Here is a 24755-nt window from a genome sequence, read left to right as displayed (position 1 = left end):
AGACCGCTGTCTCCCGATCTCAAGTCTCTCTGTGCCCTGAATATGGATTTGTGCACTTCAGCCAAAGCTGTGATCAGCCACTTTTATTAGGATCACGTATCTCCTTTGCATAAATACTGCCTGTGTTTTTTTTTCTTATTTGTAGACCTAATCAGAAGGATAAAAGTTTCCTTTGTACCTTATTTGTAACATTAGCTTCACGTAACTCAAGGTATAGTTGTAAATTTTGCAACATGAGGAAAATAGTAATTTCATTTAAAATATGCTTTTTATTACAGAGGAGGGCATGAGCCTGAATCACAGGAAAACAAAAAACAAAAACAAAAACAACAACAAATAAATGAGAGCCCTAATTGATAGGGAGCCCCTCTCCAGCTCCAAATTAAGAAGAAAATGTCTGAAATGTGAAGCAGAGGTGGGCTTGGGAGGGTGCTGGGGGAGTAAATACAGGAAGGAGAACAGCGAATGATGCTCAGGAGGAAGACTTGAAGAGGAAACAGGAAAGGATCAGGAGAATGATTTTGTGGTTTGATACTTTTGTAATGTGTGAAAGGACACAGTCGCTTCCCACTATGTAACATTGTCACTCTTCCTGTGTGCAGTCCCCTGGTTTACCATTGCAAAGGCTGTCTGGTAAACTCAGCAACTCAGGAAGAAAACCAAATTCTGCTTTCAGCTTTTGCTTTGACTTCAGTAAAACTCGCATGGTTTATCTCAAGCAGTTGAAGACAGTGCAGAAGTCAAGTTGTAATAATTTAAAGTTTTTCCTGCTTAACCAAGTGTGATGATTGCATTTTGGGATAAAGAGTTTTCATAATGACTAATCATGTTAGAAGGAACTTGTTTGTGAAAACCAGGCTTGTGTTGAATGCAACAGAGGAAACTTCAGTGGCTGGAAAGGTCCTTATTTTATTCACATAGTTTTCAGGAATCCTTTACAGGAGTTGAAGCTACAGTGATTATTAATTTTTCAGAAGTAGTAATAAAAATATTCCCATTTTTCTCTCCATAACCAGAAGGGGTAGAACATTTGGCAGCCCACAATGCCAGTACTTCCATGCTTCTTGAGAGCCTGCACTTCTGTAATCCAAATTTTGCACCTGGCCGAGATACTTCTAAGGTTGAATGTGCACAAAGATAGACTTGCTAGCGGTTACTTCTAAAATTAATAGAGAGTGAGCTGTGCTTGGCAGTGGTGTAATTGCCCAGCTAATTTTTTGAAGTAGAAAATCAGAAGGTAAGTCCAGTGTATTGTATACATATAGTATGCAGTTCACGAGGGCTGTAAGAACAGGAGATTTCACTGAATTAAGAATGGAAGTTGAATGTCGTTGCATCACTTACTGAGTGTGATAGAAGGAAATCAGTGCTAGAGGAGCTGCAAAGCTGTAACTTGAGGAAGGAGTGTGCATAATATGCCAAATGGGAAACTCAGCTAAAACATAATCCTAAAGTATTTTTATTGCTGTCCTCTGAAAGGAGAAGTTCTCAAGTACAGCCCTTAAAATGGTGTGTGATTGTGTCGACGTGGCTTACAAAGGTGTCTGTACTTAATGCTATTAACTCCATTTGGTTATCTTTCTTCTCTGTTTGTCTTAGGCCAAAATTAATTATGAGAAGGAGGAGAGGCGCAAGCTGAAAAAACATCTGCGAGGTGAAGATACGTGGATGCTTCCTGAAGTGAATGAACGTGTGGAACAACTGGAAAAGGTGATGCAACTGTACGTCATTGAATTGTGTTGTTGGCTCTGCAGCATGTCCACATGAACAGGAAGCTTTGAGGGCTTTAAGGTGATAGAGAAAACCTTCCAGTTTCTGAATTCCTTATGCTTCAAATTTAGGTTATTTTAAGTGGAAATAATCTTTCACTTCGAGGAAAAAAACCTAGTCATTCAGTTCCAGCTTTAATTTCTACCACATGCAGATGAGCAAGCCCTACCAGACAAGAATAGAGAAGAATTCTGGAGGACACAAGGCTTGGTATTAAGTCCGTGTGTGGTAATTCACAGGAGAAGCTGTAATGGAACCACCAGATATCACAACCTTAAGTATTGGTTTAGAAACTTGTACAGGTGCTTCAACAAAGGGCACGTGTTATTGAAGTCATTTCTGAGGAAATAGATTTGACTGAAACAAACATAATGTAGATGGTCTTCTGTGTGGAATTGTAGTGCCTTAGTTCCAGTGAAAAAGGTACTGCTGGGTGGGGAGCTGGTTATGGGTGTGAGGCATAGCATATTCCTCCTGCTCCCCTCCACCCCAAGGTGAAGAGGGGGGAGGGTATTAGAAGTAAAATGTAGCTATGACCAGCCATGTGTTTTACCTTTCTCAGTACGGTTTGGTAAGTAAGTTGTGATTGTTCCGCTCGTGTGTGGGTGACTTGGTTTACTGAATCTCATTTACAAACATTTACTTGTAGGAACATTCTGTGCAGAAAAAAAAGAAAAAGGATAAGCATTCAAAAAAATCTAAGAAAGAAAAGAAGAAAAGTAAAAAACATAAATCTGAAAAGAAGGATGACTTCAGTGATAGCTCTTCAGTAAGTAACAAACTTTAAAGTGCTTCAAATGATATTTTAAAAACCTGCACCATTTTATTCTTCATGGGTACACATAGTTAATAATACTAAGACTGACTATTGCGAAAAACTGTGGCAAAGTTTCTCTCTTTAATATAGCAAGTATTGAATCAATTCAGAAGATGATGTGAGTGCCTCAGAACTTTAAAATGTTCAATTCACTTATTAGGAAATAAATTTACAGTTTTTCAGCAGAGAAAATGTGGGGAAAAAATCTTGATTTTTGGTGACTTCTAGGATAGAGTAGAAAAATTCATAATTCTCTGCAGTCGATGGTATGTGATAAAACAATGTGTCTAAAATTGCATGTTTGACTTTGATTTTAAGCATGAATTACTGCTGCCTTTTTCCATAGATATTCAGCTGGGAGTTGTACACTTTTCTAAAGGAAGGCTTAGGCTTGTGCATTTGCGTCTGTAGTCAGTACAGATTTTACATCTGGCAAAACAGCACAGAGACTGCATTACAAATCAGGGTGCTGCTTTCTGGCCACGTTGTGTAAAACATCCCTCCCGGTGGTTTGGTGCAAGTCCATTAGCAGTGTAATTGTTCTTTTCAGAGAATCTGAAAAAGATTTATCTTTTCAGATATGAAAAATTTACTGAGTGAATGAATGTGCAGTGTGAGGAGATTTATTTTCCTGGGACAGGCAATCAGAATTCAACTATGCTTTAAGTATGGGAAGTAAGCCACAAATGTCCCATGTTTACAGTGGGAGTCATCAAAATTGCTCAGATCACATCAGTGAGTCCCAGGATACAGCACAATCCCGGTTCCTTTGATCCAGAGTCTCTTATTTAGATAACAGGTTCATATGAATAGCAAAGAAATGCTATTCAATGAAGCGCTCTTTGCTTCAAGTGTAAAATCGCAGTGCATAGTTTGCAAGCGTAGGTGGTCAGGTGGGAAAATGGGAGAAGATAGCATGTAAAGAGCTTTAGATTACTGGTTTAGATTTACCTGTGTTACTGGTTTACTTTTTTATAATAAAACATATTAATGAACATAGACTTCTTTAATTTTGCTTTCGTAATGCCGTGAAAACATTTGTTATTGAATTTTTTTTGATGGTTTTAACTTTAGTAGCATTATGCTGCTAGTCAACTGCTGGTCTGAACTTGTGTTACACACATACATACTCATGAAGTCTAGCAGTATGCTTTGATTGTAAGGGAACAATTTCCTTGTGGGACTATCAAGATTACATTTTTATTATCAATATTTTAAAATAATAAACAGTATTACATTAGTAATGCTTAGCAATCAGCATCAAATTTGGCTAGTTATATACTTGGTAAGTATCATAAATTTTATCATTGTATCTTAAGATACTCTTCTTCTTTATATTAAATTCTGTATTTAGGATTCTTCAGTTGAATGGGTTGAATCAAATGTGTCACAGTCAGATAACACAGAAAAGGCTTGGAAGGTCAACAAGGAATCAGATGCTGTGAAAGGACCCTCCTTGCAGGTGAGCAGTCTGATAACTATTCCAGAAGTGGATTCAGCATGACCAAATGTGAAACGTGCTTAGGTTTCTTTACAGTTCTTTTGCAGTGTATTGAACAAAAACTATCTGATAGACAAATGTCTGTGTTTATCTGGGTAAATGTTACATTTCATTCAATGGAAGACTTCTCTACCTAATAGTTACATAGTATTTAACAAGGTGCAACACTTGCAGTTGTCTAGTACCAGTTCTTTTCATCCAGTTTTCAAGCCCTAGGGACGTGGCCTGATCTTCTCAAAAAAGTCAACTCAAAGGTATTGACTAGAGACGCAACTTTTTCTACATAATTTAGGTCTCTGTTCTACAGTTGAACGAATTCTTGCTTCTACAGTAATTACAGTGATACAGATATAAGGAAGGGAAATGCAGAACTTTTCACCACCAATAATAATGGAATCAAGGCCTCTTGATTTCCCTAGCTGAATTCTGTACCCAGTAAGCACTGTTTATGCTCGTTAACAGAGTTGAACTGTTGTAATCTTAGCTGCATAAATGTGGTGTCATGATGTTTTCAGTTGTGTGAAAATGATGATTTTGCGTTTAGTGTCTAATTCTATTCTTGTTTCTCATTCTGCAGTTGCGTATGTTGTTAAGAGAAATAAAAAGGATCTCTGAATCATTTTTTTAAAATGATATAGTAACAAAATGTAAATCCTTAAGTATGTCATGGTAATTTATACTGCAAAGCCACTATTTTTGCCAGGTATTTCTCATATAAAGTGACTTGCCCTGTTCATTCTGGGTATGTCTACTTCTGAGTGAGGAGTGAATTTCCATGTCATTCCTACCTTTTGTGTTTTGGATCACTTCATGGAACATTTTTGGAGCATGTAAACCCATTTCATATATATGGAAGCATTTGGAGCCAGGCTCTGCTCAGTGGTGCCCAGTGCCAGGACAGGAGGCCACGGGCACAGCCGGGCACCCAGGAGGCTCCCTCTGAGCACCAGGCAGCACTGCTGTGCTGGGTGGGTGATGGAGCCCAGCACAGCAATGTAATACCATTTCTGAGCAATGGAGAAATAGTACCATACAACATCTGTTCCGATTGACAACTCAGACTTGAACTTTAATGAAGAGACATGAAGATGCATCTACAAGGACATGTTTCAAAATAGGTGTAGACTTATCGTTATAATTGCTATAGTGTACATAGAAGTGTTTCAAACACTTATTTTTGCATAGTAGTTGTTAATAATGTGTATGTCACTGCTTTCTTTTGAGACTTGAAGTTTTGTGTGTATAAAGAAGTGCTTGAAATTTGGGTAGGTTGTTTATATGCTGCTGTTCTATAGACAGTAGTCCTTATTTTTAAAATGCCCTCAATCTGGCTTAGATTTTGTAAATGCACCTACCTGCTATTGTGGGTACAGTTCACAGAATTTAGATGAACAGCTGTTTAATTTGAGGGTGCTGTTAGGTGCCTAGATATCCCAGGTATGAACTATGCTCAGTGACTGATGGTAGGCTTTGTATATGCTTGAAGAGATGTAGGAGTTTATGAAGACAAAAGCAGCAAAATGAAATTCTATAATGATGGAAAGGGAACTGGTCTAGATGTACAGAGTTTATTTAAGCAAAAAATAAGCTGTCTATATGGTTTGCATAGTGTCATAAATTGGGAAGAGTTATTTCCAATTACAGAAAGATATGAAGTCATGCTTGAATACATGAATATTAAAAGACTGAAGTTGTTAAAATCACATTTGCTTTTCATCAAAATATTTCATATATATTAGTAAAACCTATGTTGTTTACTGTCTGTAGCTTTTGATATTAGTTGCGCTGGTTGGATTTATTTTTTTTGTGGAAGTACAAACACTGATTCTTTTGTGTATTAGGTACTTTTACTTTACTACTACTTACTACTTTTTTTTTTTTTTTGTTAAGAGAGACGAATGGATGAATTTAGACTTCGCATCTTTGAAAACTGTGCCACTAGCATCATGCAAAAGTGAAAGAGAGAAAGAAAAAATACTGAAACGACAGAAAGCTCAAGAAATTGAGCAGGTAGGAGGAATTAATATACCAATATTTTCTACGTTTTTACTACATTTTGTATAATGAATTAGTTCAAATACATAGGTTTCTATGTTATTAAGTTATTTAAATTAATGCCTGATATTCTGTATGATAGTGATTCTATTAAATTGATGAGATATTTTTTTCTGTCTGGGATGGGAAGGATTCATACAGCAGGCTTACCTTGTGGAGAAAAGTCCTTAGTTGTCTTATGGGTAAGAAGAAAGCCAGTAAGTACTAAGTTCTGTAAGAACTTAGGAAGTACTAAGTTCTGTAATGTTTGAAGTGCTTCTGAAATATTTTGTTTAGTTACAGACTGTTGGTCAGTTCTTCCCCATGTTGTGTGTGAAAGGTGCACTGTTGTTTTGTGTGATAAAAGCTCACCTAAGTTTCTGTGTTAAAGCATAAGGTGTTGAGGCTGTTTTTTCATTAAGAAATAATTCAGAACAGTTGCTGTGCCTTTCATGCAGTAGCTGCACTCTGAACCTCCCATGTGTTGATGCACAGTTGGGGAAGGCATTGCAGTTATTAAATTGGTTCTATTTACATACAGTTGTTAGCTGCTTCATTTGTTCATTCAGCTCTATAAATGCAGTGTGGTCTGTTCTGAAAACATAGTGGCTGATCACAGCATTTTGGTACTGTTAGGTTTTCCAGTTGTGTTGTTAAGAACTAGACTGACCTGGAGTACTGTTCTTGTGTGCCATGGCACTTTAGTTATCGTGTTTTGAACAGGGATTAATCTTTTTTTTTTTTTTTTTTTTTTTGAGGTCATATTTTGCTGAACGTTTTTTATGACCCCTTGAAGGACCATTACCAGAATGTCAGCATGTATTATATGGTTAATGACAGTTTATATGTGCTTCTTCTGATCCTGGAAGAATATGACTTTTATATCCACTCCCACCGAACTACTTGCTTTCCATGCAGGTTTATACTTTTGTGTTTTCTACACCACAATGCATGTGGTGTATTTCCCCAAAACAATATGTGCAACAGGTATATATAGCATGCTGGTGGTGGTGATGAGTTGAAATACAATACAGACAAACTTAATATTTTATTGGTGCAGGAATTGCCTATTCAGACTCTTCTCCCGTGGACTTTTTTGCCTGTTTCCATAGCAGTCAGCTGACAGAATCACAATAAACAATCTAGTTTGAGAAAGAAAAACAAGAACTTGAGGCAAAACTAAGAGCCCTTATATCCCTCCTTCAGACACAAGTGCACATTACTGCTACACAGGCAGTGAAGCTGAACAGAAAAACTTCTGTGTAACATAGGTGCCAAGTAAGCATGTCTTTGAGAGCTTTTATTCAGGGTGGAGAGCCATGTTTATTTCTACCTTTCTTTAGCCAGCACAAGTTATGACTAAGCTGTTCTATGCCCACAGAAGCGTCACAAAATTTATCAGATATTCTCGAAAATACAAACCATATGCTATACACACATTCAAATTCTTTCTTTTTTAGGCTATGCTTTCTGAGAGAGAACTCAACCCCTATTGGAAAGACGGTGGTACAGGTCTGCCACCGACGGAAGGTGAATCAGCTTCAGTTAAAAAAGGTAAATAGCAACTTCATTAATGATCTTAAATTTCTATATAAGCTCTGTGGTCTCTGGGTTGCTAGCTAAGTTACCGCTAATGTTGATGTAGTAGGATTATGAATAAAGTAGAATATAAAATAAAATTCAGTAATGAATATTGGGTTAATATCATATTGTTTTGCAGAGCTTATCCTCACTGGTTTTGAATCTTGAGTGGTTTAACCTTCAGCATCTTCATAGAAATTCTCAATTTTGAACTAATTAAAAGAAAGGAGCATCATTTAACCAAGACAAGATAAATTTTTGTCATCTCATTTGGTTCCTTTCATTCCGTTATACAAATTATAGTTTTAAGATACTCAACTACAGAAGTCTGAGTCACATTAAAATGAAGTACATTACAGATGCAATTTGTGAAAAATATTATTTCTGTAACCTTCTTTCCTTACTCTTGGGTTATCCTGTCTATTTCCAGTAAGACCATCTAGAAAAATGTTTTTCATAATGTCATGAAACACTTATTCTGTGATAAGAAGGGTCCTTGTATTCTGTCGACAGGGAACAATAGCGTCCCTGACATTTCTCTTTGGGAACCTTTCCCTGTGGGCAGTCTGTCCTGCAAACCATTAGGCTCGTGCCCACTTTTAAGAGTAGCAGAGATCAGCGATCTATAAAAGCATCGGTGAGTATGTGTCCTGAGTGTTAAGACCTGTGCTATCTTCTCAAATGAAAAACAGCAGGTTACTTGTTAATTTTATGAGAAGGAAAATGCACTTGTTTGTACAGAAGAGTGGGCCAAAGAATGGGCACAGAAGGTGAAGACCATGAGAAGCTTTTTTAACTTGAGTAAAAAAAAAAAAAAAACAACAAAACAAAACATAAAAACAAAAAATGCCAAAAATTCTCTTGTGCTCCTCCTGTCATGGAAGGTGTATGTTGTGTTCTATGACAAAATGTAGAAGCTTAAATTAAATCATAAATATGACTGAGGTACATCCAGCATGGACTTATAAAAACATGTAATTTCATTACTATATTCCTTCTATATTTCTTCTGCATCCTTTCAGTTTTTACAGTAACTTCCAGTGAAGGTTTAAAGTCACGCACATTTGTTAAGTAGAAGTGACTACTGAAATACAAAACCTCTCATTGTTTTATATTTTAGTTACGGTGGTAGAAGATGCTGGATTAAGTTGGTTACGAAAATCTTATCAAAGGATGAAGGAACAGGCTGAGAGAGAGAAACGAAATGTTGAGGAAATTGTAGCTGAGAGATATGGGGTAAGATTCTTTAATTATTATTATTTTTTCATATTAGTAGATGCTTTGAAAAGGTTGCTTTCATATGAAGGCATATGTACGTAATGAGCAGTGTCAGACACAGGAAAGAAGCAGGAGAAAGCAGCCTTCGGAGCTTCTCTCAAGTGATGAACAGTTTAATGGTACTCAACTTAATTTTGTATCTCTTTTGTTAAATATCAAGATTTTCTGTAGGATATATTAAAATACTTATCTCCTATATTGGGAAGATCAAATGATCTGAGTTACAAAGTACCGGAGTACTTTCAAAATTATGTTTGTTAGGAAATATGTTTTTCTCATGCACATACAGTTTGTGGATAATAGCAATGCCAATATAATTCAGAGAACTTTGTCAAATTTTACCAGATATGAATCTTCTCACTACTTGTGATCTACTCCGTCCAGATGTATTGAGAACGGTGCTTGCATCTGAAGTGTTTAAAAATGAATTTAGATGACTGTCTACCATAACATCATTAACTCTTTAAGGCCTGTCCCCCTGCATATTGAAATATGGACCTCAAAAGCGTTGGTCAATGGTGTGGGGAGTTCAGTATGTGTTAGCCATAGTGATATATTTGAATTTTCTGTGGTGGTGGTTTTTATTTTTATTTTTTTATTTTTTTATTTTTTTTATTTTTTGGTTAGGTAGGCTTTATTGCGGAAGTCTTGGATAAGACAGTATGTATGACTTCATATGATATGAATGATAAAACAAACAGGGTCAGCACTGGTGGAAATTTGTTGGTATGAGTGATTCTAAAGAATATTATATTTAAGAGTCTTTTTCAAGAAACTAGGTAAAAACAACCTGAATGTTCTAGCTGCTGCAGTACCAGGGTAGTGATTGAAAGAGATTCTTCCCTGATGTACCTCAGCATGCAATGTTTTGAGCAAAATCCTGTAATTGGTGGCATTTAATTCAGCTCAAAAGAGGGAAGAGGAACAGTCCACATTTTGTATAATTGCTTAATGGATAGAGTTCTTGTCCAGAAAGCTAGAGACTGAGCTTTAGAGCCTGCTTCAAGCTAAATATTTTGGACCTGCTCGCCTGTGTTTTTAAGAATTTAACTGGATCATAAAGTGGTTTAGTGGGAGCATCGTTGGTTCTATAGAAAGTGCGCATCTGGTGAGCCGAAGTGTGAAGTTCATGAGCGAAAAAGAGGAAACTTTTCTTCTAGCTTAAGCACCTCATCTCCAAGTTACCAGGAGGAGACAGTTCTGGGGCTTTGGCTCCTGTTTCCGGGAGTGCTTCAGCACTTTACTATAGAGTCACCAAATGGAAGTTAGAAATAGTCTACGAGAAGGGATCAAAATGCCATCCCAACAGAGCACCTCAGACACTAGACTATAAATTCTCTTTTTTGTATTAGTCTTCCTTTCCACTCCATGGCTCATAGCTCTGCACAGTGACTCATTTTCACAGAATGGTGCCTTTCTTGTAATACTTCTTAGAGAGTTTTACAATACCCTATGATCTTAAAAGCAGTATGACGTTTTTCTTCTTTCTTGCAGTCAATGGAGGCATTTCAGTCACGGTTAGAAGCAGCTGAAAAAGTTGCGTCGAAAAAGGAAAATTATTATAGAGGTGATAGATGGAAGAAAACTGATTATTCAGAAAGTGAAAAGAAAGAACAGCCTATGAAAAGCACTACACAACATGAAGATGATAGGAACACGTTTGGGAGACATAAGAGAGAGAGGTATGACAAGGGATGGATGCAAGAAGACAGAGGTTACAAAAGAGATGGATCAAGAGAAGACCAAAAACGTGGACACAGTAGCAGAGACTCAGAACTGGGAGGTTACAGCTCCAAAGCTGAAAAACACAGGGATGAAAAACAAAGTCAAGGAAAGAGTCTCTCTCTAAGTGACATAAAACACAAATTTCTGAAACCCTCTGAAGATGATTTGTCGTCTTACAGTGCACCAAAGGACTACAAGCCACAGCAGTCCTCTTCAAAACTGCATGCTCATAGCTCTTTGAACAGTCGTTTTCAAAAACCTAGTGAGGATACTGCATTGTGGACAAAAACACACACACAAGACAGCAATGAACAATTAGTATCTGATCAGAAGTCATCAGATGCTGTGGCAAAAATTGATGGTGAAAGAACTCCAAGTGATGAAAAAGAGAAATCACAAAAGGAGTATCAAGCTGATACCTCTGAGAAGAAACAAACATCATCTGAAACTAAAACATCATGTTCCAGGTATTTTACTACACCTAAAACTGTGTTGACTTTGTGTAGTATTAGTTATATGGTCAGATCTCTTTGGTTAGCTTTTTGGGATCTGTTTAGAAGTAATGAACACCCCTACTTCTGTCTCCTCAGCATGTTTGAGAACTGCCAGTGATGGATTATTCTGCAGCGTCTTTATAAAGTTGGTGCACACTGCAGTGAAATTGGCTTCCTAGCACTTCCCCTGCCCCAAACAAACAAACAAACAAAACAAAAACAATACATGCTTCATCTGTTGTTTAATTTAGGGAAGACAAAGATTAAATATTAGGAAATGCTGAGTAGCAGCTGACATAATTATTGCAGCAAGGGATAGATTTGCCACTTGTGAGATAGCTTATAAGGTAAGTTAACAGCATATGAAAAATAGTAGAAGGTACTGATTAGAAAAGTGTATTTTCTGTAAATGAGAAAAAAAATGAGCAGGAACGGGAAGGAAAATGCAAAATTAATGTGCTGGGAATTTCAGTCTGCCTGACTTGCTTTACTGAGAGACAATGGAGAGTAGTAAGGAGGGGTGGTCAGAAACATCAGCTGCAGACAACCAAGCTGTTACTCCATTCAAAGCCACCTGTTCTCCATTATTACCAGCTTGCTGGCTCTTCCAGTGGTAGGAGTAGTGTGGTAATTACTGTGAATGGTTTCCTTCAGATCTTCCTGATAGTAGGTAAGCATGTGCAAAAGCGTTTGAGTCAGGGTGGTGTTATGCTGGCACATAGACTTTAACTGCTTGGGAAAACTGGACGATTAATTATTCTTGGCCTGAGTATGTAAGGTGGCTGATATGATTTAGTTGGAAATAGCAGTTGATGAAATGCAATCAGGTATTAATTCCTTGTTTCTCATAACCACCTGTCACTTATTTGTGTAAAAAAATTAAGTGACATCATGAATTTATATTTAATGTGTAATTGTTGGAGTCTAATAACAAGGCAATACCTTAAAATTATTTATTTTACTTACAACTGTTCCTACACATAGTACTTTCAGATACCCCGTTATATCTTTGCAAAGGAAAAATGTGCATTAAATCATACCACGTGGCCAACCAGAAACAGGTGGCTGTGTCTACACGGTTCTTTGTATTGCACAGGTTGGGTAGTTTTTCTAGATTTTACTTACCACGTTTTCTACCTTGAAGGGAGCTAATGAAATTTACATTTTCTTTCACAGCAGGAAGAGAGATTGCATGATGTATAGTATATTGTTATTTTCTAAACATGAGTTTGAGTATGCATTGTGGCAGGAGTTGTTCCCAATACTGCTACGAGCAGTTTGCATACACTATGGGAAATCCCATTCGTATTTGTCATGCTTTTTTTGTTTGTTTTTGTTTTGTTTTAGTATTTCCCTTCGATGGAAAATGAGAAATATATCTTCATTTTAGTTACTCTGAGAATAGTACCTGGTAGCATTACATCTGCAGTGTACGAGACGTTTAGATGGTCGAATCCAGCGATCCTTTTTGTTTTTCCAGATACTGCCGAAGTATTTATTGCCCTGAAGTGCCTGGGGCTTACCACTAACGTGCAGTTTGTAAACTTCTGGTTAGAATGATTTATGGCCTATCTCAGCTGGAACCTGTGAGACTTGCTTAGTTCCTGAGTCGTGCTTTGTTCATGACTTCATTCAAGTGCCAGATCTGCATGGTCCACACTTGTCTTCCGTCTGTTTTGCCTTCCATAAAGGAGCCTTGGTGTTTGTGTAAGGGAGGGATGGTGCTATCAGGAGCTGGAAGAGCACAAAGTGCATCTGCACTGCAGTTCAGGCACAGACTGCATGAAAATGAAAATATACTCAGAGCTGTATGCCTGGGGAAAATAAAAACGTGTTAAGGAGCAGTGATCCATAGGTGCTTTTGTGCACAGATTTAAAAAAAAAAAAAAAAAACAAAAAAAAGCACAATTATTTGTGGTTAGGTTTTTACCTTTTGTCTTAATTCGTACCCTTTTTTATACAGATATGAAACTTGTACCTTGTTAATGTTTCACTGATTAGCAGCAAATACTCTGTGTAAATGTCATACAGTCCTTTAGAAAGTCTACCCTCCTTATCTCTTTTTGTCATGGAAGAAAGGAAAGGGAGAAAGCAAGATCTAACACCTCTGCCATACAGCTGGTGTCAAATACAAGTTCTGACATCCAGTGCACCTTTTGACAATGATGAGCAATTAACAACAAGAGAGTTCTGGTGATCATCCAGAGCACAGATAGTGAGAGAGACCTTGTGAAGACCCTGCATCTGTTCTGATTTGCTCCATGGATTTTCAGTTCCTGTGGGGCCGGGGGACTGTTGTCTTTGTACGTGCAGCAATTGCCAAGACATTGGTGTGCTACCAACCCTGTTTTAGTTACTGGTGTAAAACACAGCACCATACGGGCTGCTATGAGGAGCATAAACTCCATCCTTGCCAGACCCAGTACAGTATGTAAAGAACAAGTAGTAGTTAGTGATACTGTCACAGAATCCCCAAACCTCCTGTGTTCCAGTTTGTGCCCATTGCCTCTCATCCTGGCTCTGGGCACCCCAGTCACTTGATTTTTGTCTCAAAACAAGCAACTACTGTTTTACAATCATATTTTTTGTATTTTGTTAAGTAATGGTGACTCTCTTCTTTGTATGACAAGTACAAAAGCTGCACCTTCTACCTTTTGGTTACCACGTGTAGTAAGTGCAATGCTAATTGTAGCTGGGCAGAATGGAAAATTTGGGAAACTAGACTGTGTACGGAAGTGGTTTGCTTGTTCAAGTACATTGAATTAAATTGTTATGATAGAAAAGGTAACTTGAGGTAATTTTCTTCTTTCTTTCACAGAAGAGAATTAAGCATAGAAGCTATTTAGCTGATACTTTCTTTTGCATGTTTTCTGTTTTAGTACTGTTAAACCCAATTGTGCATCTGCTTTTATATCGTAATTCTATTTCTTAACCAATTTGATTACCAAGCTGATTTATTAGTAAAGTGAAAATTTCTTAGGTCTGGAAAACAGTGGAGTTTTGCTTATTGACTTATTTTCAAGCTCCTTTCAGCTGACTCTCAGCTCCCTGTGTGCCTCATCTTGCTGTGTTTGAGACAGCATCTGACCTGTGTTCCTGCTCCCTTCAGTGAAGAGCTGTGTTTTGTTCTGTCTCTTGCAATTTTTCAGGGTTGGCTATTGGGGGCAGTTAGTTTGGGGAACAATTTATCAGCTGCCACTTTCTTCTTCCTCCTCCTAAAGTTGTAAGGGTTGTAGTACATGTACGCTTCCAGGGTTGTTCAGTCAGTCTCCAAAAGTAAACTTCACTGACTCGAAGACTTGAATTAATAGGTGTTGCTGGTTCAATTCCTCATCTCTCACACTGACGATGTACCTTTTAGGTTTTATTGCTTCTAAAACACGGGGAGTTTCTTCAACCTATAAATCAAAGTGTTTTGGACAGTTATGACACAGGTTAATTAAAGGTGCTGATTGGATGCCCAAGGGATCTCCCTATGGGAGAAGTCCATCCAGCTAGCGTTTGCTGAAAATCACACTTAATAACGTGACTGCCTCAGAGTTAAATCTGAGACAGGATGAAAAACACGTCATTAGTCTCAAAATTTTAGGTGATGGATGATTCAAGCACTCATGCTGCTTTAAAAACATACATAAAGTAATAACTATCTCTTGATCCTTTTACTGAGGTGCTCTGGCTTGTTTTGAAAATACAGGTTAAGGAGAATTAAGAACGTCATCTAGATTCTCCTTCTGGTAGTTATGTAAAGATTCTCGTTGACTTCTGGGATTGAACATCTTCAAAACAGATAAAAGTAACTTTGGTAATCTTTCTCCATGAGAGATCTGGCAGTTAAACATCACTTCAAAGTTCTTCCATTCTTCAAATCTTATAGGATTTAATCATATTGAGTAGTGAGTGAATTGTTTCTCTTCATTTTATTAGCAGGGACCAATATCATAACTATATTCTTATGTCTCTTTTGCTAACTATTTTATTTTCAGGGTTGGTTGTTTTTAGTCTATTCTAAGGTTAGAGAAAATGAGCAAAACTTGTTTACCTTTTTACAGTAATTCTTAGAGGTGTAATTTATTATAAGAAGCTATTAGCAATAGTCTCCCTGGGAGATTTCGTGTTTTAAAAATGGTATCAGTTAATTTTCCATGGAAATTCTACCATATCAGCCAAAACATTGTTATAAACAAAGATTGTGCTGTAAGTAGATAAATTTGGGCATAGAAATAGTCTTTGAGATGGCAGACTACTTGGCATATAGAGGAACTAGGAAACCATAGAATCATAGAATCATAGAATATCCTGAGTTGGAAGGGACCCTTAAGGATCATCAAGTCCAACTCTTTGACACCGCACAGGTCTACCCAAAAGTTCAGACCATGTGCCTAAGTTCACAGTCCAATCTCTTCTTAAATTCAGACAGGCTCGGTGCAGTGACCACTTCCCTGGGGAGCCTGTTCCAGTGTGCAACCACCCTCTCTGTGAAGAACCCCTTCCTGATGTCCAGCCTAAATTTCCCCTGCCTCAGCTTAACCCCGTTCCCGCGGGTCCTGTCACTGGTGTTAATGGAGAAAAGGTCTCCAGCCTCTTGACAACCCCTTACGAGGAAGTTGTAGACTGTGATGAGGTCCCCCCTCAGCCTCCTCTTCTCCAGGCTGAACAGGCCCAGTGACCTCAGCCGTTCCTCGTACGTCTTCCCCTCAAGGCCTTTCACCATCTTCGTAGCCCTCCTCTGGACACTTTCCAACAGTTTCATGTCCTTTTTATACTGTGGTGCCCAGAACTGCACACAGTACTCGAGGTGAGGCCGCACCAGCGCAGAGTAGAGCGGGACAATCACCTCCCTTGACCTACTAGCAATGCCGTTCTTGATGCACCCCAGGATACGATTGGCCCTCCTGGCTGCCAGGGCACACTGCTGGCTCATATTCAACTTGCTGTCTACCACGACCCCCAGATCCCTCTCTTCTAGGCTGCTCTCCAGTGTCTCATCGCCCAGTCTGTACATGCAGCCAGGGTTTCCCCGTCCCAGGTGCAGGACCCGGCACTTGCTCTTATTGAACTTCATGCGGTTGGTGATCGCCCAGCTCTCCAACCTGTCCAGATCCCTCTGCAAGGCCTTTACGCCCTCATTTGAGTCCACAACTCCTCCAAGTTTGGTGTCATCAGCAAACTTGCTCAAAATACCCTCTATTCCTACATCCAGAACGGGTGATTTTGCTGGAGCTGACGAGTAAAAGAGCATGCCCAAAGCCAGAAAGGATGGATGCAGGATGGGTTTACGTTACTCTTTCTACTCATCTTTTCCTTTCTTTTTGTTTGCTTATAACTGCAGGTGGCTCTTGACCATTGTTTCATGCTTATAAAGTGTTCATTAGACAGTGCTTTTCATTTTAATGACCTCAAAAGTAAAATGAAACATACCTCGTGAAAGCTTTGTTTAAGCTTTTTTGGTTTCAGACACCTTGGTAGTGTTCTTCATAAAAGAGAAGTGTTGTAAGCAGTAACTACTACTGACTGCAGATACATTTCCATGGTACGTTGTTACTGGTTATTTTGACAGTTGGAGCTTATATGCCAATACAGTAGGTATATAATAATTATACAGATGAATACTGCATTGTTTTTGTATGAGTTTAGAGCTGCTGTTTTTTGTTTTTTTTTACAGGGATACATCAAAGGATGAGCCACCTCGAGTGCTTAGTGAAGAAGAGATGAACAGACTGGGAGCCAGGATTGTGAAAGCTGAGCTCATGGGAAACATGGTAATGTTTCTGAAAAATTGTCATGCTTTACTGGAATTTTTCTTTGAAGCTAACAGTACTTTAGTCTCCAAAAACAGCAACAAAAGTGTTTATTCAAGCAATTGAGAAGTTCTGTGAACTTTGATCAGATAAGACTTGAAGATAATAAATATAGTACTTTTAATGTAACTTCTTCAAATGCCATGCTTCATAAACTAGAGTAGAGGGATCAGGTTGCCAGGTTTGTATACAAGGCAGCATATCTCAGAATAGATGTTCTTTTTTTTTTTTTGTAAGATTTAATGTCTTTTTATTAAGCATGGAGCAGGTGAAAACTGCAAAGCTCCCAGTCAGTGTTTATGACAGAAAGTGTCTTGAGCTTTTTGTTATTTCATTAATTTTGTCATAAGAAGATGCTTGTGATCCATAGCTCTGCTGTATAAGCATAACACATTAGGTTAGGATTTAGAAACTGAAGAGTCACATAGACTATTGCATCCAGCTCTGCAGTGGGAACAACTGTAATGTTTTGTGGACAGCACTGCAAAATGCCTACCCTGCCTGATCTGCATGAGGCTGGGAGCCGAGATCCACAGCTGCACATTTAATGTTGCTTTTGAAGGCTCGTTTCAGACAGCAACCTGACGGATCACAAATTTACTCTTTTTGAACACTGAGCTCTGGAAGTACATTTTTATTACATTAAGGATGGCTATACTGAGTTATTTGCATTCAGTAATGCTGCCTGAAAATTTCAGTTATAACAAGGTCATACTCTTAGTTTTTAAGGTATGTTTTACAAATGCTTTGAGTAGCTGCTCTAAAGTATTGATGACTTCTTATGAAGATTCTCAAAGGATACTACTTTTAGAAGTAAATCTTATCACTATGGACTTCTTTTTTTAATTAATTATCAGTGCATCTGTTTGCCTCTTGTAACAGCCTGTGCACCAAAATCTGCATCACTAAGTAACAAGCAAGGCATGTTATGAATTCAAGTATCAGGCTAATATTGCATGAGGGTTGCTGATTCTCTGTAGGAAGTTTTAGGCTGGTTTTCATACCGTTTATTGCTGGATTAGGATATAGTGTTAGTCTTCCACAAAGCCCTTATCACAATTTAAATTTGATAGGAAAAATTGTTTCATAAATATTTTTAAACATTTTATTTTGTGGATCTTTTTCACAGACTTTAGACAAACTCATGTATGTAGCTTTATAAAATTTGAACAAGTACACTTTTCATTGAAATCCTGTCCATTTAAAATCTTATCAATCGCAAAAGTGAATTAGAAGTAACTAACTTACAGCTGTGTATTTTCTACTAAGACATAACGAATTTTAATGATTTAAGTATTTGCCTCCATGCTTTAATCTGTAGTTTTTCTAGTTAATATGTAGGGATAGAAATACACTGGTGAGGAAAAAGTGTATTTATGAATGAATGTAATTATATCATAGGATTGTGATGGACTAGTACCAGCAACTCAAAGATGTTATTTTATAGCGCTGTGTTCCCATGGGGAAGATGGTTGAAGCTATCTATACACTAATTCCTATAACGTGTGTGTGTGTGGGGTGTCTGTGTGTGTGAAGTTTTCCAAAGGCTATCATGAAGACCAGCAAAAATTGAGACTTTTTCATCATCTGCTGTGCTTCAGTAGCATGGTCTAGACGAAAGTTTGGGCAGAAGTATATTTTCTTTCTTTTTAGCCTGACAGTAACAGAATAGGAGTCTTTTGAATAAACATACAGGTGGTGTGTGAGGAGAGAGTAATTCTTTAATTATTAAATGGTTTTGTTTTGACCAAAATCATGTAGCAGAAGACAACATTACAATTTTGTTAATTTTGTATTTATTTTTTTTTCTACACGTACACTCTGAATTAGGTTAGAAAATTAAAAAATTAGCACAACCCCAACAATATAAATCATAAAATAACTAATCTTTGCCTTGTTGCTCTTTAAATAATTTTAATGGATTTTGTTTGCTCAGATCGAAAATGCAGCTTGAACTTTAAACAAGTTCACCCCACACATCGGAACAGATGGTTATGTAACAGGACATCCTAGTGGCTGGAGCTCGAGGTTGACCATGTGGGACAAATGAAATCCAAGTTTGTTTTTGTTACTGACTCGCTGCATGGCACTGATCCAATTACTTAATTCTGGGGGAGCTAAGTGTTGGCATGATTGTTGGAGTCCAATCAATGAAACTGGCAAAATGGTCAGACTATAAATGATTGTATTTCTTATAGATCAATAGGTTGTCACCTGATAATTTTTGGCAAACCAAGAGCATCTAAATTGCCTTTTACTTCATGAAGAGATGGGCAAGAGAGCAGGAGTGTCAAACGCAGTTTTCTCAGCACTGTGTATCACTCTCATTTTCCATCTCCTCTCCATTTTAACACTCAAAGTGTCAGGTTTTAAGTGCCAAGTTGGACATGTGATGTAGAGAAATGTAGAACTGCATTATCAGAATTCTCTGAGAGATGTTTCTCTATTTCCTCTGTGTGTATGCGCGTGTATGTGTGTTATACACTTGATGTGTTCAGGCTTCCTTATCTAATATCCTTATAGTAAAAGAAGAATAGAAGTAACATCTGTGCTTAGCCACATAAATCGTTTATCGTTAACTCCGTAATGTTTAAACATAATTTTTCTGGTGTTCTTATTACAATATATGTTTCTATACTTCAGATACCTCTGTTCTGGATGATTATATGTGTTTTATCTCTGGTAAAGAACTGTGTGAATTATATTGAGATGTTTTCTTTAGTCTTTTTTGTTACTAGGGTTTTAAAAAAATATATCAAAATGTAAAGAAATTAAATGAATAGTTACTTGTTATAGAAAGGCTTCTAAAAGTTTAAAATGGTTCAACTAATTCAGTAATACCACTTTTTTTGAAGGAGTTAGCTTCAAAACTTCAAGAGGAACTTGACAATGCACGCAAATTAAGAGAGACTCAGCAGCAGATTCTAGCAAAGTCTGGTGGAGAGGTAAGGGGAAAAAATATTTTTTGTTGTGTTAATACAATGTTAATGCAAGTAGAAGATGAATCATAGAGAACATGAAATGTACTTAAGAATATTAGAAGGCATGACTTGTAAGGAAGGGTCCATACCTTCATTTATGGGCTGTGGTCCTCATTGATGGAGAAGAGACTCGGACAAGAACATCACAGATTTGTCTAATTTGACCCCAGTTCAACAGTAAAAATTCATCCACGTGTTGTCAGCAGAGTTCAAATAGCCACTGATTTTTTTCCAGGAAGAGTTAATCCCAGACCTCTTCTATTGACTAGTATATTGCTTGTCATTAAGAAGGCAGATTGAAATGGAGGTTGACCTCTAGCCTCTACATCATGACAGTCATATTAAAGTATTAAGTCTCAGTCCCTGAATTCACAAGAAATTAGTATTGCCAAGGCTCTGTGTAGATAAACTGTATGCTTTGCTGCAGACCAATTCTTAGGCATGTTTTTTTTGTGCATATACAAAAAAAAAAGGCAGACTGGAGTAGTGTAATGACAGAAAAATATATTCAGGTTTTAAAATTGGAAATAGACGGTGAGGTTATGGTGGTCTTCAGAAAAGTTTATAAAGACACATTCCTTGGAAAATGAGTTACGAATAACAATTTTGAGCGGCCTTAAGCCTTAACCGTACTCTGATTTTTATCTTAATTTTGATTTAAATTATTTTTAAAACTAGCAACATGTGGTCATTGCAAAAGTACAAGATGTAAATACTGCTTGAATTTTCTAAAGGGAGAGTCATTAAAAAAAAAAGTGAAAATATACTTAGCATGAGGCCATTCTAGCCCTTGTCATCCTGGCAGTGGTTGATCTTCTAGCTTTTGCTTTTACTAAGTGATGGGGGCTGTGCAATGTGGAGATTTCTCCATATGTGCAGAAGCACTGAGTTCAGAAATGCAAGGGTTTGGGAACTGAGAAATTAAACTTATGAAGAACATGTTTGCATCCTTCTGATTAGGCCTGTCATGGCTCTTAGTCAATCTTTGTACTGGAATCTGAAAAATGTCTAAGTAGTCCAGAAGGAGTCTTTTTGAGGAATTACAGATATTTCTAGTATAGCAAAGTCTACAACATACCAGATTGCTGCCCTGAAGCCTTGAAGGAATTATTATTTCTATTCAAGAATATGCTATAAGATAATTACGATTTGGACTCGGTGATCTTTGTAGGTCTCTTCCAACTGAACTATTCGATTCTATTTGATTTTTCTTGTGTCTTTTGTGTGCCTGTCCACCTTCAGTTTTGCACTCTTCTGTGCTTATAGACTTAAGTCAGGTCTGCAGACTTAAAAGGCACCTGCTCCTTCTGTATTCCGTTTAAACATTGGGGAAAAAAACTGTTAATACTTCAAGTCCACGGGGGCTTAGCTAAGCCTCCAACGACCACCTTAGTATTGTGATTGATCTAAACTTTATTTGAAGATTGAAGGGATTTAGAAACAGGGCTCTTTCCCCTCTGAAGTGTCTTGGATGCAAAACATTTACCCTTGTGCTTTCCGTGTTGGCTTTCTTTGAAGCCTAGGATCAGCATCTTAGATAATTCCTGCATGTATGAGCTTGGTTTTCAGGTCTCTTCACCTCAGAATGCTTATTTTCTGTGTTAGCTCAGCTGTCTTGTGGAAATGATCTTTACTTGGTGAGAACCAGGCCTGCTGACATTCCAGTGTTATGGACTTCTCATGGTTTGCCAGTGGAAATGGTGCCCTCCAGATGCAGCAGGGCTGGTTTCAGGCAGGTTTCTCTCTGGTTCCTTGAAGCAGCATGGCCAACATTGTGCTGAAAGGTCCTAAAACATGGCTTTGCTGTATTTTCATTTCTGTTGGAAGGACAGGGAAGATAATTCAAGAAGCAGTGAATGAATCTCCCTAGTTAGTCTTTTATTTATTTTTTCTTCCTTTGTGATTAATTGAACATGGATCAATTTCCCAATTTGATTCACTGTGTGACTGAATAAAGACTCATGCTAGTGTAAGGGGGCATGCACGGGTGGCTGGGGTTTGTAGAGAGGACAGGATCAATTCTTTTGGCAACAGTGCTGGCTTTGAAGAGATCAGGAAACTACGGAGGGAAGGGACTCTCAAGTGGCGGCTTAAATCTGCTTTATTTAATTTAAGTGAGAATAGAGATGATCCTAGTTTTTATAGTTGGTTTGGTTTGGACAAGAATTCTACCCTCAAATGACCCCAAATTGTTGGTTTTAAGCACGATTTTCAAATCCTGATGTTTCAAACCTACATGTCCTGGTAGGACTGTTTTTTTTACTTTGTTCCTTTTGGCCAAAGTCGTGCTTAGTTTTAAGACCTGCTGCTTGTAATGCCTTTAGAAGTTACAAGTGGAGATTTCCAGCTGAAAGAAGCCAAAAAGCACGAATGCGTCCATCTTTCTGAACCTAGAATAGCAAGAAAATTGTATGTGATACTGAAGCAAGGGAGAAGTCCATAGCTGCATTTTGAATAAGCCCATTTGGGTAATTGTGTAGCTAAAATTTATATTGAGGAAGAGGCTTGTTGTTTTCTTTTTTGTTCTTAGTAGTTAATGTGACATTTCTATCAAAGTGAAAAACCGCAGATAACATCGTAAGTTTCTGTTGTATGAAAGTATCCCAGATTAAAATTCAGTACAGGCTAAAGCATGTTTGGGTTGTCTTGATGTTGAAAGAAAAAATAATAGTGACTTTGTCTGAAACTATTTTTCAGCACTATTGAAGTGTTTTTTTTATGCACTAGTGGCCCTCATTTTGCCTGTCTAGCACTTAATTTGTTTTCAACTGCTAGCCTTCCATGTGTACAAAGTGCAGAAATGGTAAAATTTTATTAGTTGAATTGTTCTTAAATTGCTTGTGGGTTTTGGGGCTCTTTATAGAAGAAATTATTTTGTCTGAACTGAGATACGAATTTTTAAATAGCTTTTTATAGGGTTAGAGAGGTTGGTTTTTATATGTATTCCTCTCGAATGCATGGGTAGCTGTTCTCTTGCTTTTCTGGTACTTCAAGAAAAATACTAGAGAATGTTGTTTGGGGATATTGGCTCACTGAACTTACTTAATTTTTTCCACATTGTTTTTGATCTTAAATATTTCATTTCTCAGTTATGCTGTTTCCTACTTCTTTCTTGTACCTTATGCTGTTGATAATATATCTAAATATCTATCTATATCCATATCAGACACTTAAATAGAAAATGAATTATTTTCAATAGCCTATGAACTGGTGTGCTATGGCAGTTGTGTTAGGAGAGCTAAGCACTGCTAGTGTCAGGCTTCATGCCTGAAAGTGCATTAATGAAGATACAACTTCCCAGTGCTGTCACACCGCTGCCTCTCAGGCTGCTCTAAGTTAGCAAAGGAGCAGACAACTGTTAGTACAAGGTAATTTATTAATATTTCTTCTCTTTGCACCTCTAAATATGTCAGCATCTGATATCCTTAAGTACTCCCCAGATTATTTTCTGTATTAGTAATATTTACTAAGTGTTCTGATGCTATTTTTCTTCTTTGAAACATGGAATTAGATCAGGACAGCCCATGGTTAAACACTCTAAACACTGAACAAGCCTGACGTTTGGTGCATTGGATTAAACAGCTCTTTTGGGATAGAGACTGTGGGTTTGTTAGACATGGGAAGTCTGTTATTCAAGTACTAATTGCAAAATGCACAGGTGTTTCAACTGCTTGTGCATGGTCAGCTCCAGTGAGAGACAGGTAGACAATACTTGTGTTGCATTTATACAATTACAGTGAATGCATTTGCAGTGAACCTTCTTAAAAAGTGAATTCAAAATGTAGATTGTGCTTGTTTTGTCTTTGGGCACAAGGCAACTTTCTCAATCTATGGAAAAAAAAAAGTTTGAATGTGCAAAAGAAGCATTTGGACTAACCCTGAATTTAATTTTAGGTGGAATTAAATGATGCTCATGTTCAAATGCCTATGTGTAAATGTTTATTGGTCTGTTGAGAAAAGCAGAGATGCACTTTGTTCCCTAGTGAATCTGTGTAAGAGAAGGCTGCTGTGCCATAGTGTTTCTCTTTTAGCATAGGTAACAAAAATGAGTACTTACAGAATAGAAGGAGAGAGTGTTACTGTAAAAGTTGGTCGAAAAAACTTTCAAAGACTCAGTTTGGAGTTTTAGAGAGCGGGCAGTCTTTTATTGCGGCAGCAGGCGCACAGGGGATCACTCCACTTAGTGTGCACGCTGAGTTGCCCAACTACAAAGGCTACATGCAGTCAAAATATACGTATTCATTAGATTTCCAAGGAACAGTTAATGTATTTGTACTATTTCCGGGAACTCATTAAAACATGTAAATGTCCCTGACACATGTGCATTTGTTTCTACTGGTGGTCTTTTGGGATCTGCTGGTGGTCACTGATAGTCTTCCTCAGTGTGTTTCCTGGTTGAACCCAACTCTTGTGCATGCTCAGGTCATCTTGATCTTTCTTACCTTACAGTTTCAATTTAGGCATGCATACTAAACTAAGTCATTCACACATCCAAGGACATGTGCATACCATGAGTTCCCCACCTAATCTTCTTCCTAAACATTCTCAAAGCTGGAGTCATCTTGTCCTCACTTTGAGATACAAGTCTGTATTTTCTTATGGATAAAACTGACGAATTATTAAGTAAGGTAAGATCAGGGATACAAAGTTTCTACACTTCCTTCTATTTAACTAAACATAGTAAATGTTTGACCTATCTGCTTGTAAAACATTTTGAATTTGGCTCCATTGCTCTATCAGGGAGGAAACCATATGTCCTTCTGGCTCGGTATCAAG

At 37.6% G+C, this 24755-nt stretch overlaps 1 protein-coding gene and 1 long non-coding RNA gene across 2 annotated transcripts in view; one reads left to right on the top strand and one right to left on the bottom strand.

The window, feature by feature from the left end:
* Nucleotides 1–24755, top strand: part of CWF19L2 (CWF19 like cell cycle control factor 2) — a 69480-nt gene that overhangs the window by 7908 nt on the left and 36817 nt on the right. The window contains exons 2-10 of the mRNA XM_084507037.1: nucleotides 1600–1710; nucleotides 2420–2539; nucleotides 3942–4049; nucleotides 5979–6098; nucleotides 7583–7676; nucleotides 8824–8939; nucleotides 10476–11173; nucleotides 16863–16959; nucleotides 19854–19943. Coding sequence (XP_084363163.1) covers nucleotides 1600–1710; nucleotides 2420–2539; nucleotides 3942–4049; nucleotides 5979–6098; nucleotides 7583–7676; nucleotides 8824–8939; nucleotides 10476–11173; nucleotides 16863–16959; nucleotides 19854–19943 — 1554 coding nt within the window. The remainder of the gene's footprint in view (nucleotides 1–1599; nucleotides 1711–2419; nucleotides 2540–3941; nucleotides 4050–5978; nucleotides 6099–7582; nucleotides 7677–8823; nucleotides 8940–10475; nucleotides 11174–16862; nucleotides 16960–19853; nucleotides 19944–24755) is intronic.
* LOC311430462 lies at nucleotides 14357–16852 on the bottom strand. The gene is made up of 2 exons (XR_014688806.1): nucleotides 16395–16852; nucleotides 14357–15460 (listed from the first exon to the last, which is right to left on the bottom strand). It is a non-coding gene; the product is annotated as an uncharacterized lncRNA (long non-coding RNA).

The sequence above is a fragment of the Aythya ferina genome (genome assembly GCF_964211825.1).
Source record: "Aythya ferina genome assembly, chromosome: 1".
Classification (NCBI taxonomy): Eukaryota; Metazoa; Chordata; class Aves; order Anseriformes; family Anatidae; genus Aythya; species Aythya ferina.
Note: the sequence above shows the minus strand (reverse complement) of the source record. Positions and strands in the feature narration are given on the sequence as shown.